The sequence below is a fragment of the Saccostrea echinata genome, unplaced genomic scaffold, assembly GCF_033153115.1.
Source record: "Saccostrea echinata isolate AGI-Se365-2 ecotype Australia unplaced genomic scaffold, CSIRO_AGI_Sech_v1 ptg000004l, whole genome shotgun sequence".
In the NCBI taxonomy this organism is placed as follows: Eukaryota; Metazoa; Mollusca; class Bivalvia; order Ostreida; family Ostreidae; genus Saccostrea; species Saccostrea echinata.
In genome coordinates, this window is record NW_026889753.1 from 3,310,004 (window position 1) to 3,325,113 (window position 15,110).

Genomic DNA, 15,110 nt, shown 5'->3' on the forward strand with positions numbered 1-15,110 from the left:
ATATGTGGTTGTTTAGATAAATTATCGTAGAAGACAATGGTAATAAACAATTTGCCAGTGCACTTTCTTCTGAAAGTGTAAATGACTGCGATTCTGGGGAGGGAGATAATCCAGTATTATTCAGTATCCAGTAACCTGGTGTTATTATTACTATGAGTTAATAAAAATATTACAGAAATAAGTACCTGTTATTCCCTTCAATAATTTTTGACTATGTATCATGGCCCCACCCTAGCGTAAAGGATTTCTAATGTGACTAAACGTGAATCCACACAACATGCGGATGCTTCAATATAAATGTGACCAACATGGCCTTGCAGTTTGGAAAAGAGAACTTTTGAAAAAAAAATCTTCCTGTTCGCATACATTATGTACAGACTACGGATTATTCCGTATACCATATGAAAGCGGGTGTGACCGTCAACAGGGGATGCTTACTCCTTCTAAGCACCTAATCCCACATCTGGAATTTTCAAGGGTCCGTGTTTTATGCCGTGTTGTTTAAAATATTTTTGAGTTCGACCATTTTCGTCATTTTTACCTTTTATATATTTACATGAATATGACTAATCATGGCTATATTATTAGATTTTAAAAGATCTTTTCATGTACATTCCTATGTAAATCTTTGATCCCCTAATGTGGATCCACTCTTCTTCACGGGCAAAGAAATAAACAATCTGTACTACCTGAAGACGCTTTCACATTAATACGACTAACCATGGCACTGCTGTTCTATTTAGCCCAGACAGTAGTTCTCGAGAAGATACTTTATGACAACTATCCTTATTTTTACATAATTTATAAAATTATCTCCCCTTCAAGAGAGTGTGGTACTTTGATTGAACAAACTTGAATTTCCTTCACCGAGAGATGCTTTTTAGTAAGCTTGGTTTGAAATAAGTCCAGTGTTTCTACAGAAGTTGAAAATGTGAAAAGTTAATAAACGTACAGATAGATGGCAGGTAACGTAATCAAAAACGCTCACTGGAACCTTCGGTTCAGGTGAGACCATCTTTAAAAAAATGTTTGTTTGCCCTCTCCCGACTCGGATAAAAACAATGGGTCGGTAGGTAGGCGGGAAATATTTTCCCCCAAAAATTTTCAACATCAAGGCTTAATTTTCAAAAGTTGTTAAAATTGAACGCATTAATAAAAGTAAAATAGATGTTGAACTGGATTAAAAAAAAATCCGGAATTAATAATAAAATAAATTATCATTCCTAGAAGTTTAAAAAAGTTTTATTTAAACTTTTAGTCAGGCCATTTCTAGCCAGTCGGTCGGGATTGGGCAAACAATCAAATTTTTATCGGCCGCAGCAGCGGCCGATCTATTTGTGGTTGTGGTAGAATGTGCACATGGGGAAATGAGACGTTATTTTTTTGTTTCGTTGGAATAATTCCTCATTGATAACAAACATAAAAGTTACGAATAGAAGCCTTTAAAATTTGCTTAAAACTAAGTCTAAATAGTTGTTATTATGTTTCAATTTGTTTTTCATTTCTCGTCTGATATTTAATAATTTAATAATTTTACAAAAAGTTCTTTCATGAACTGCTCCCTAACATGCAAACTCCATACAGTGTCAATTCTCCGGGATACTTTCCCTACAAATAATGATATGGAGTTGTAGCGTAACGTAATACTGAGCTGTCTGGAGCTTGCCCTAAGATGGGCGTGCGTAAGATATAAAAAGAAAAACGTATTAAGTTTCCGGATATGAATTACAGTGTGGAAATTCTTCAAAATGAAATATATTTTTGCGGCCGATTTGATGCTTTGCATCAATTTAGCTTGTTTAAAGACGGCCTGAGCTAAATTTTCATTTAAAACGACCAAAAAAAAAAATTGCTTAGAACATTGCCATTAAAGTTTACGTTTCCATTTTTTTTTAATCATCAGTGAACAACCAACAACACTTCCATGATCAAAAATCACAACACGAATAGCTACGGGTTAAAACTTAATGGAGAAAATGAACACAATATATTTACATGCATATATGCATGTATTTGAAATAAGAGAAGACTTGTTTATACTCTCCATTTATGAATTGCTAATTCAAACAAAGAGACGGTAGATATAATTGACTACTTTATTTACAAATTGTGAATAAAATCTCTCATTTGTCACACAGTTCTTGCAATACAATCTGCTTTTCAAGTTTACCATTTGACATGAATTCTAGCACTGAACACTTACAATTTATATGACACTTTAAATATTGATTTATCCTAAAAGTAAGAACATAGCACAGTTAGTGACAGTCCATGTATATAAAACTCATTTTCTTGTGTAAACTGCTTTCCCTCAGATTAATTACTGCTTCAGTTAAGAATACAAAAAATAATTTATATACAATAAAAATTTAAAAATTTAAGTATCCATAAGTAATGTTTTAAATTCATTATAAAACAAATATATTTGTATTCAAATAAATATTCCAAACCACAAATATTTACAAAGGTACATGTATATTTCTCATATTGATGTACCTGATCAATCAGTATATAATGCAATTAATTCCCACAAGTGCTGCTCAAAAGTTTTAAACATTTCAACTCCCCCCATCCCCTTTTTCTTTTATATCGCAAACAAATACTTTGTTAAAATTACCTTTACAAAAATAGCGTTATTTTATGACATCTACATAACTTATCCCCTTGCCAATAATTCTTTCCACATACATTTTCCTATAAAAATACCATGACACATTGTTCCATACTGCAGAAACATGGTTCAACCATTTCAATGCATGCAGTTTACAGAATGATTAAAAAAAATAAGTCATTTTATTTTTCATACCACATACACATATTTACAAAATATCACACCAGATACTTCAAGAAATCATGTACACACCAATTCAATAACACTCTTGGACTGGGTTCCATGATCATAAAAGATCTAGGACTGAAGTTAAAAGGTTGAATTATTCATGAATTTCTCATTTAAGTTTGATCTGTAATTAAAAACATCTCTGTGGAAAAATCTTCGGTAAATTTTCATCTTTTAATTATCTGTCATCATAAAACTTTAATCCTGTGCACAATTTTTAGGTGTAAGATCAATTTCATAATCCATGGGCCTGGTGCTATAACTTGATACTAATTTTTTTAATTCCCATGACCTTACATATCAAATATGGATAAGTGAATACCATTTTCACTTATAAAGATGTTTTATAATCAAATACTATGATGTTAACTTAACTTTTTTTTAAAAGGTCATTCATTCACAACAAAGATACATCTTATCCCAATCCTATTGTGAATACCGTAAATAAATTAATTCCTATTTAATACTTTTATAAAGTACATAGTACTTTTAAATTGTAACTGCTTTGCAGATTTACAAGCTTTCACATCCAAACAAACATGCAGTCTAACATTATCAAGCTAAAATATATACGGCCTCAGACTCTCTGATTCTGGGTAATGAGTTGGTAATTTGATGAGACACTATGAGTGGCTTTAGATGCGTTCCCCTGGGGCAGGTCGGAGGTGCTTAGTCTATCGGCTCCTCGTCCTCGTGCCTCTGACGATACTCTTGAAGTGTTTTCTGAATCGTGTCTTTGGAGTATTTGCATTTAGGTGAATTACACGCACATGTAAATTGCTTCCACTTAATAATCCAGAATTTCTCTCCATAATCAAATCTGAAACATAGAAGTGAGTGTCTGGATGTGAAATGCTTCATACTGTAACCTCTGACACATTCTCCAGACCCTGTCCACTGGCATTAGTGTCAGAGCCAGCTGACAGAAATGCTCTGTCAGTCAACAATCTTCATCATAAAATAAGTAAAAATTCACATAGCCAATATTTATCAGTTACAACTTTTTATAATTCAGCACATTTTAACATTTTTGTGACCAAAAAAAAAAAAACGTCATGCAGGTGAAATCTGATAAAAATTAAACTTGTCTATTCAGATCAATTTATACCTGTTGCACTCAATTTTGTAACATATCATTTTATAGCAACAAAATAATTTGGATATTATAGTCCTAAAATACACATCTAATCTGAGCTAGTCCAACTCTTGAGATAGCAAATGAAATCAAACAGAATTAATTTTCTTAACGGAAGTCCCATAGCCACAGTTAACAAGTTTAACAATACATTTACTTAAACTGCAGATTAACATAACAATTGCAAAAATTCACTGGTTTCATGACACCCTGATTGCTGCAGCAAATAACTGATTATCACAAATACAAAATTGCTGCAGCATTTAACAGCTCCATTCTTGCCCCAAAATATTCTTTTTGTCAAAAACGATTACAGAGCAGCATTTTTACATCCTAACTGTGCCAATTAAAACTGGAGATTCTCTCTACCACTATGATACTGTGCCAATTAGAAATCTTCACCCTCGGTAACTGCTGACTGATAGCTCCCAGAGATCAGGATAAAATCAATATCACCACTGAGTGGACTCAACCTTCAATGGTTGACGAAAGCTAGATCCATGTCCTTAGCAGTAATGACAAAATCTATATATCTTTCTCACCACCAAATTAATTATTTATTGACCTCCTTCTTTGTCATTGTGTTTACATGTTGATCTCTCCCGTGACTAGGATTGATTCGCTCTCTCTATACAACAGAGAGCTTGCCCTTTCCCAGCACCAATCTCCAAGTCTTAAGTCCCTAACAGAAATTAACACCTTTTAACAATACTGTGTTACAATGTTCTTACTGCATTCCTGTGAATTCAAAATGATTTAGTTGACTGCTTCCCTTTTTTGAATTTTTTTTTTATTATTTTGCTTATTTCCTCTGTTTTTGTTTTCAACCAAAATTAAACTAGTGCTAATTGTAATGGGAACCATTACAGATGTTCCCCAAACGGCTCCCCAATCCCTTATGATGCCCCATTCCCTACAAGCTTCAATAAATTTGACAATACTTTTGTAATATAGATGGACACTTTATTTCTAAGGGTATTTCATTGGAAAACTACTCCGATATAGCCATATGGGTATTAGCCAATAAAATTTCAGCGCATATGCTTGCACATGTTTTCTACATTTTTCACATTAATTTTCTTAAAGTGTCTCACAATACATACATTTGTGTTAAATATCAAAGAATCTCATTAAAAAATAAGAGAGATGTAACCCTTTAAGTATTAACCAATCAGAATTCAGCATACACAAATGCATGGCCTTGCATTCGATTTTGATAGTATCATAATGTAGGAGCTCTAAGTGCCTATCCATGTCGTAAATTTAATCCTGTTTTGTTGAAAACCAAGGGAGTTATAGACATTTAAAGTTTCAACCAATCAGATTGCAGCACACCTGCATGCGCGTGTTTTCAAGATATTTCCTATACAACTTGTTGTAGCACCTTATAATATATACTTATGTTCTAAATTTCAAAGTATTTTGTCAAAAAACAAAGAAATTATTGAGATTTTTGTATCAGCCAATCAGAGAAGAGCGCAAGTGCATGCGCGTGTCTTCATGCTAATTTGACCATGTTATCTTATCTAGACTCCTAATATATCTTTATATTTTGAGTTTCAAAGCAATTCATCAAGAAATGTAAAAGTTACGGCTTCATCAAGTATATCAGTCATTTCACTCATTGCACGCGCGCGCACGTGCATGCATGTGCGCGCAAAATGACCTTCGTTCCGAACACCTACACAACATGCCTATTAACCCTAAAAAGGTTTCATGTCAATCGGATGAGTGGTTCTATGAGAACACTCCCGGACAAAAAAGTACCGGAGAAGAAAGTAGAAAAAAAGAAGAATAATAATAATAACTAGATGAGATCTCGTTGCGAGCAACGAGTAGGTCTTCCGTCCGATTTTTCGATAAGATGAGATATGATTTTGACTATGATCTTTGTTATAAGATAATAATATATATAGACTTCCCTAATTAGATTTCAATCCTTTGATTTTATATACATTATCAAAGAGCTATCGATGAATTGCTTTTGGCCCCTCTGAACTCCTAGTTTGAGGGGCAGCCCCTTTTTCTTGATATCAATTGAAAGGTCTTGTGATTTTGAAAACGTTTTGTTTAACAACTACTGTATTCAGAGATTTCTTTTCATTGTGGAGATATGCTGAATGGAAATATTTAGGGGCCACCCCTCCAAGTCCTTAATGGGGCCGTTTGACAGAAATTGAAAGGGTGCATATTGTTTAGAACATTATTCTGGCCATATTTTGTTCAGTATTGCTTTTCAAAATATTCCCCCTTTTCGAGATATAAAGTGTCAAAGATTTAGCATTCTGGCCCCTTGTGACCCCTTATTACGTAACATATGATCAGAATCTTATCATATATTGTTGTAAATCGTTAAGATAAGCATCTTTGCTTCAGTAATGTATTACAAATTATTGATCGTTAAAGAGTTATAGGTTGAAGACTTTTGGCCCCTCTGAGCCCTAATTTGAGGGGTCAGCCCCTTTTTCTTGATATCAAATGAAAGATCTTGTGATTTTGAAGACTTTTTGTTCAACAACTATTCAGAGATTTCTTTTCGTTGTGGAGATATGCTGAATGGAAATATTTAGGGGCCACCCCTCCAAGTCCATAATGGGGCCGTTTCACAAAAAATGAAAGGGTGCATATTGTTTAGAACATTATTCTGACCATCTTTTGTTCAGTATTGCTTATCAAAATATTCCCCCTTTTCGAGATATAAAGCGTCAAAGATTGAGCATTCTGGCCCCTTGTGACCCCTTATTACGTAACATATGATCAGAATCTTATCATATATTGTTGTAAATCGTTAAGATAAGCATATCTGCTTCAGTAATGTATTACAAATTATTGATCGTTAAAGAGTTATAGGTTGAAGACTGTTGGCCCCTCTGAGCCCCTAATTTTAGGGGTCAGCCCCTTTTTCTTGATATCAAATGAAAGGTCGTATCATTCTGCACAACTTTTCTTCTATATGTTTTAACAAATTCTTAACATGTATGAAGATATGAAAGAAAAGGTGTAAAATTTTGTGAGATGTTTCTGAGACATGTTTTGAGCCCTACCGAGCTTCGGCGCCTTTTGCGCTAGAGAGATTTGGACACCTGCCTGCAAATCTACAAACCTTCCCCTACCTTCACTGAAAATCTTGACTCAATATCTGAAGTCGTTTCGGAGGAGTTTCCAGGACAAGCCGACCCTCTGAAAATCAGAAAATCCTAAATATCTCGAGATGGAAAGTGACGTCATCAACGAAAAAAATTTCCAATAAGGTTCAGATCAATACCTATCAGATCTGAAAGTTTCATGAAAATCGGCGAAGACGTTACCGAGAACTTGCGTGCACAAAATCGGTAAGAATAATAATAATAATAATAATAATAATAATAGGGAAAAAGAAACCGAACGAAAACAAGAAGGTCTTCCGTTGGAGACGGAAGACCTTAACTAGATGAGATCTCGTTGCGAGCAACGAGTGGGTCTTCCGTCCGATTTTTGATAAGATGAGATAAGAGTTTGAATGAGATTTTCGTTTAAATATAATGATATAAATAAATTGTTAAGACGAACAATTTTGCTTTAATAATGTTTAACAAAATATTGGTCATTAAAGGGTTATAGATTAAAGATTATCGGCCCTTCTTGGCCCCTAATGTGAGAGGTCAGCCCCTTTTCCTTGATAACATCTTAAAGCTCTCATGATTTTGTACACTTTTTGTTCAACAACTGTTCAGAAATTCTTTTTTGTTTTCAGGATATATGCAAAAGAAATATTAAGGGCCGGCCCTTCAAGTCCTAAATGGGGACGTCTAGCAAAAATTCAAAGAGTGCATATTGTTCAGAATATTATTTTGAACGTCTTTTGTTCAATACTGTTTATCAAAATATGCTTCTTTTTCGAGACATATTGCACCAAAGATTATGCAATCTGGCCCCCTAAAGACCCCTTGTTGCGCAACATATGATATCAACATCATGTTATTTAGATAAAGTGTGTGAAGAAGAACTATTTCGCTTCAGTAATATATTACAAAATATTGATCATTAAAGAGTTATTGATTGTGTACTTTTGGCCCCTCTCTGTCCCTTATTTAAGGGGTCAGACCCTTTTCCTTGATATTACCATAAAGCTCCCATGATTTTTTACACTTTTTGTTCAACAACTAGTCAGAAATTCTTTTTCGTTTCTGAGATATTCGCAAAAGAAGTATTTAGGGGCCGGCCCTTCAACTCCTTAATGGGGACGTTTAGCAAAAAAATGAAAGGTTGCATCTTGTTTAGAACATTATTTTGGACATCTTTTGTTCAATATTGCTTTTCAAAATATTTCCCACTTTTGAGATATAAAGCGTCAAAGATTTAGCATTCTGGCCCCTTATGGCCCTTATTTATGTAACATATGATGTGAATATCATAATATATAGTTGTAAATTGTTGAGATTAACATTTTTGATTCAGTAATGCATAACAAAATATTGATCGTTAAAGAGTTATTGTTCAAAGACTTTCAGCCCCTCTCAGCCCCTATTGTGAGGGTCCAGCCCCTTTTTCTTCATATCTCTTTAAAGCTCTCATGATTTTGAACACTTTTTGTTCAACAACTAGTCAGAAATTCTTTTTCGTTTCTGAGATATTTGCAAAAGAAGTATTTAGGGGCCGGCCCTTCAACTCCTTAATGGGGACGTTTAGCAAAAAATGAAAGGTTGCATCTGGTATAAAACATTATTTTGGACATCTTTTGTTCAATATTGCTTTTCAAAATATTTCCCACTTTTGAGATATAAAGCGTCAAAGATTTAGCATACTGGCCCCTTATGGCCCTTAATTATGTAACATATGATGTGAATATCATAATATATAGTTGTAAATTGTTGAGATAAACATTTTTGCTTCAGTAATGCATTACAAAATATTGATCGTTAAAGAGTTATTGATTAAAGACTTTCAGCCCCTCTCAGCCCCTATTGTGAGGGTCCAGCCCCTTTTTCTTCATATCTCTTTAAAGCTCTTATGATTTTGAACACTTTTTGTTCAACAACTATTCAGAAATTCTTTTTCGTTTCTGAGATATTTGCAAAAGAAGTATTTAGGGGCCGGCCCTTCAACTCCTTAATGGGGACGTTAAGCAAAAAATGAAAGGTTGCATCTTGTTTAGAACATTATTTTGGACATCTTTTGTTCAATATTGCTTATCAAAATATTTCCCACTTTTGAGATATAAAGCGTCAAAGATTTAGCATTCTGGCCCCTTATGGCCCTTAATTATGTAACATATGATGTGAATATCATAATATATAGTTGTAAATTGTTGAGATAAACATTTTTGCTTCAGTAATGCATTACAAAATATTGATCGTTAAAAAGTTATTGATTAAAGACTTTTGGCCCTTCTCAGCCCCTAATGTGATGAGTCAGCCCTTTTTCTTTGATATCATATAAAAGATCTTGTAATTCTACACAATTTCTGTTCAATATGGTTTAACAAAATACTCATAGTTAAAAAGTTATCGTAAGAAATGTCTCTAAAATTCACTCATGATTCGTGTCCTAAATTTTGACCCCTACCGAGCTTCCATACTAGGCACTTCCGGAAGATTTGAAAACCCAGGTGATCAATGGCAACATGTCCTCTAGCATCGCTGAAAATTTCAGCACTCTAGCTATTATCGTTTTTGAGTTCCATTGCAGACAAGGAGGTCCTCTGAATTTTGATTAAAGGGCGATAACTTCCGACCAGAAGTGAATTTCAAAAAAATAAGAAAAACGTATAAGGTTCAGACAAAGATACATCTTCCCTGAAATTTTCAAGTAAATCGATCGAGCCAACTCCGAGAAATCTTCTGCACAAAAATTGTAAAGAAAAAAAAAGAATAATAATAATAATAATAATAAAAGTGAAAAAGAAACAATAGAATAATAGAAGGGTCTTCCGTTGGAGACGGAAGACCCTAACTAGAAACTCATTACTAGTAATGAGAAGGTCTTCCGTTATACTACTTCCTGTTTGCATGAACATGTCTTTTCCAACGTCGGTACAAGCCTAAAACTGATGTAGAAACAAAATAACTTTAAAAAAATACTTTTTGCTTCATTTCCTGTCACGACCGGAAGTAATGACGACAGACGATTTTTACAGGATGCAAATGAACTGAAGACTGACTATAAGTCCTGAAAGTTTTAGACTTCAGTCTTTTACTCTTACCGAGCAATTGTGAGAAAACATTCTAATTTTGGGGACAGGAAAACACACGACCGGAAGTGAATTGAATAAAAATCTCTGAATTTTCTCATGACATTTGTAGTATCTACAGCATATGTAAAAAAAAAAACATTTCAAATACTTATCTGTAAGTGACATTTATGAGAAAGCTAAACATCGAAATAACGTAGTTTATCTCTTTAAACCGGAAGTTTACAGTTTTTGTTTCCGGTGGAATCTAACATATTTCAAAACACGAAAGAGATGCAACAAAGTGATGCAAGTTTTAATTTTAGAAAGAAAAGTTGAAATTTTCGATTTTTTGATCACTTCCTGTGACGACCGGAAGTGACAGCTGACGCGTCTAACCCTATGTGTTTTGCCTACTCCTCAAGGTCTATTACTCCTATAAGTTTGGTGTCTTAATCTCATGCCGTTTCCGAGATCTCGCTGAGATAACTTTTCATTTTGAGGACAGGAAAAACACACGACCGGAAGTGAATTTTACTAAGATTTTTGGCGTTACTCTAGACATTTGCAGTCTGAATAACATATCTAAAAATCTTTTCAAATACTTTATCTATAAAAGATATTTAAGGGAAAGTAAAATACTCAAATTATATAGTTTTCCTCTTATAACCGGAAGTTGTCATTTTTGTTTCCGGTGGGACTGACATATTTCGAAACTACACATAAGATGCAATAATGTGATGCAAAAAAAAATTCAAAAAAGAAAAGTTGAAATTTTCGATTTCTTTGATCACTTCCTGTGACGACCGGAAGTGACGGCTGACACGCTTAACCCAAATGGGCTCGCCTACTCCTCATGATCTATTACTCGTATAAGTTTGGTGTCTTAATCTCTTACCGTTTCTGAGATCTCACTCGGAAAAAATATTTTTGAAAAAAACGGAAATCGGACATATCTGACGACCGGAAGTGAATTTTGAAAAAATGAAAAAAACGCCTCGGGGTATTTTCATTCTCTATCAACCCTGAAAATTTCAGGAAAATCCATCCAGTCATCTCTGAGAAATCCTGCCGACAAAAAAAAGGGAAAAAAATAATAATAATAATAATAATAATAATAAACAGTACAATCACTATAAGGTCTTCCGTCTGGAACGGAAGACCTTTATAATAATAATAATAAACAGTACAATCACTATAAGGTCTTCCGTCTGGAACGGAAGACCTTAACTAGTTATAATTGTAACGGGGACCGTTACAGATGTTCCCCAAACGCTCCCCAACTCCCTTTTGGTGACTTTTTTCCTGTAAGCTTCATTAAATAAGGCAATGAAGTATATTGATAGTTTTTTGCATTTCACGCGCTCGCACGTGCATGCATGTGCAGGATGACCATGTCATCTCATCTATACTATTAATGCATCTTTATATTCTCAGTATTAAAACATTTCATCAAAAAATATAAGTTCCGGCTAAATCAAGCATATTGGTCATCTTAGCATTGCACGCATGCGCACCTGCATGCATGTTCATAATGACCATGCCATTTTGTGTACACTTATAATATGTCTGTTAATTCATAGTATCAAAGCTTTTCATCAAAAAATATAAAAGATACGGCTATATTAAGTATATTGGTCATTTAACACATTGCACGCGCGCGCATGTGCATCCATGTGTATGATGGCCAAATCATCTTGTCTACACTTTTAATATATCTGTATATTCTTAATATCAAAGCTTTTCATAAAAAAATATAAAAATTACGGCTATATTAAGTATATTGGTCATTTAACACATTGCACGCGCGCGCACGTGCATGCATGCATGCATGCATGTGCACGATGACCATGTCGTCTTGTCTACACTTTTAATATATATAAAAATTTTGAGTATCAAAGCATCTCATCAAAAAGTATAAAAGTTACGAGTATATCAAGTATATTTGTCATTTTACGCTTTGCGCGTGCGCACACGTGCATGCATGTGCATGTTGACCATGTCATCTTGTTCACACTTTTAATATATCCTTATATTCTGAGTATCAAAGCATTTCACCAAAAAATATAAAATTACAGCTATATCAAGTATATTGGTCATTTTACCCATTGCACGCGCACGCACGTGCATGCACGTGCGCTCAAAATGACCTTGATTCCGCAAATCTACATAACATGCCTATTAACCCTAAAAAGGTTTCACCTCAATCGGATGAGTAGTTGACGAGATCACTCGCGGACAAAAAAGTACCCAGGAAGAAGAAGAAGAAGAAAAATAATAATAATAATAAGAAACAGAGTAAAAACAATATGTTCCCCAACTTCGTTTGGGGAACATAATAATAATAATAATAATAATAATAAGAAACAGAGTAAAAACAATATGTTCCCAAACTCCGTTTGGGGAACATAATAAGAAACAAAGTAAAAACAATATGTTCCCAAACTTCGTTTGGGGAACATAATTAACATGCATGCACATAGGGTTTCGAACATATATCTCTTTCATATGAACATCTAGACACTTGAGAGCTTTCAAATGATCTACTGTAATTTGCAAAAACATCCAAAAACATCTATAGTATTCTTTTATTTATCTTATCTTTTAGTTGGATCAACCTACCTGGTGATTTTATATTACTTCTATCATCACTAATGATACTTTGATTAAAGTCTGTTTATGCTAGAAAATAGGTGATAAACACAATCAAACCTGCCTTAAAAATGACACTAAAAATCCCACAAGCATAGACAGAGTAAGTACAACTTAATCACTGCACTTGGAATCAGACTTTATCATACCTTGACTATTCTTCAATCATTAACCTTTATTCACTGATCATGTTAAAAACATTTTGTTTATGAAACAAACCTCTGATTTAAAAAGAAATGATTTCAGAAAAGATTTTTCTATCATCAGAAAATTCAAATTTGCTCATGATGATATTATAGTACCCTGGTTCAGGCCACATGTGAAGCTTTAATCCCTACATTATAAAGGGAATGGCTAGGCAAAAAGTTTTAATGACATACTCTTTGATAATGTCTTATTTTTAAGTAACTCTTGTAGAACAATCATTTTATCAAGAAAAACTTTTAAGTTTTTGACCAATATGGAGTTCAATTCTATCATTTCCTTGCGGCCGCTATATTAAAAACAAGTCTCCAGACATGAAAGGAAATGTACTTGGTTTTTTTTGTCTGAGCTAGTGGTAGAATGCAATTAAGGAAAAACTGTTGAATTTTTCTTCTTCAATGGAATCCATACTTAAAGTATAGTGTTGCCTTATTGTGGTGTGGTACTTAGTGCCTATTGTTGATTGACCACTGAATTGCTACCATCAACAAATATGTGCCTCATGTTTGATGAAAAATATTCAGAACATTTTTTTTAAACTAAGCTATATGCAAAATGGGAAAAAATATCAATTTCAAATGGGAGGTCAAGGTCACCATCAGAAAACTTTGACATCTGTGTATGAAATTTTATAAAAACATCTTGAAACATTTCCTTTAAAACTGAGGCAAAGTTTGTCAGACAGAAAGATGGAGAAGACAACACTACATTCCCTGCAATATCCTTGTTGGGGTATAATGTTTGCAGGAGCTATAAATGGTACTTTAAAGAAGACCTGTAAGCTATTAAAGTTGTCTTATCTCATTTTTGACATTTCAAAAAGATCAGAAGAACAAATCATTAGCAATTTAATAACCATCAAAACCTTTCATAACAAAATACCAGACACCAGTATTTGTTCTTCATAAAATTTCCTCCTCCGTCATAATGCCAGTTTTTTTCTTCTCCGGTATAGTGACTGTAAAATTCCACCTAAATCTTACCTTGAAGCTTTTAGTGCCAATCAAGAAGCAAACATATTAAATGTAAGGACTAGTTGCCATGGCAACATTCTATGCATAAAAGACACTCAAATGTCAAATGGCGTTCTGATGGGGGGAAATAGATCTGACACATTTAATAATTTGTAGTTTGTTAGCTTTAGTCGTTATCCTGCATCAACAGCTTTCTAATAAACTTCATTTTTTTCTTGTCTTACTGTCAAACACTGCTTTTTTTAGCAGAACAAAGCAATTTCTGTAGAGAAATAAATTCAATATGCACTGTACTCTGAGCTGTTGTTTAGTGACAGTGTAGAAAATGAAATGGAAACAAATGAAAACTTACTCTTGAAAATTAATTTCTTTAATAGCCATTCTGCCATTTGATTCTGCTAAAATTATCTTCAAAGTCAATCAGCATTATTGGGGATTTATTCAACAAGTGCAAGATGTCCAAAAACACTTTGTCTAACATGAAATAATTGCCATCAAGGGAATCCTACAATATTCACAGCCATTTCATTAATTGAAGTACTTTTTCTAAGCAATTTGAAATCAGTTCGTATATTTTTCAATGCAATTAGGTGGCAATCCATAATGGTAGTATACTTAAAATAGAATTATATAAGCACTACAGTTGTTGTTTACAATCTTTCTGCTCATAACTGGCAAATATTATCTTGAACTTGGATTACTTCATCAACTTTCAACATCACTTTGAGGATTAATAGCACATTTTCAATTTTCCAACTTTGATTTCAAATGAAGAATATACGAAATAAAATTAACTTTAAATATAGCTTTTGTGGACTCGGACAAGTTTACAGTACTACAATTCCTTGACCCATATTGACTTAATTGTGGCATTTAGCATTTAAACTGCACAAAGAAATAAGTGTTGTTGAAAATATCTTTCCACTTCACCTTTGGCTGTTACATGAATTAGTTTTGCAGCTATATGTACAGAAACTACACAGAGATTTTTAACTGCCCCATGTAGGGCTGAATATAGGCCCCATTCCGAATTGAAAAAAAAAACAACATTTTTCCCAAACAAAATCTTTACGCTAAATATTCAAATGCACAAAAACTGGACAAACTAAATAGGGTCAAAATGGTGTGGAAAATCCCTGCTACATCTTTCTCAATTAT

At 33.6% G+C, this 15,110-nt stretch overlaps 1 protein-coding gene across 2 annotated transcripts in view; it reads right to left on the reverse strand.

Annotated features, from left to right (window-relative positions):
• Nucleotides 1-2,082: 2,082 nt before the first annotated feature.
• The window catches only part of LOC133179015 (uncharacterized), a 43,120-nt gene continuing 30,092 nt past the window's right edge, over nucleotides 2,083-15,110 (reverse strand). For both annotated transcript variants that reach the window (XM_061313692.1, XM_061313691.1), the window contains one exon: nucleotides 2,083-3,659. In XM_061313692.1, coding sequence (XP_061169676.1) covers nucleotides 3,509-3,659 — 151 coding nt within the window. In that variant the 3' untranslated portion in view covers nucleotides 2,083-3,508. The remainder of the gene's footprint in view (nucleotides 3,660-15,110) is intronic.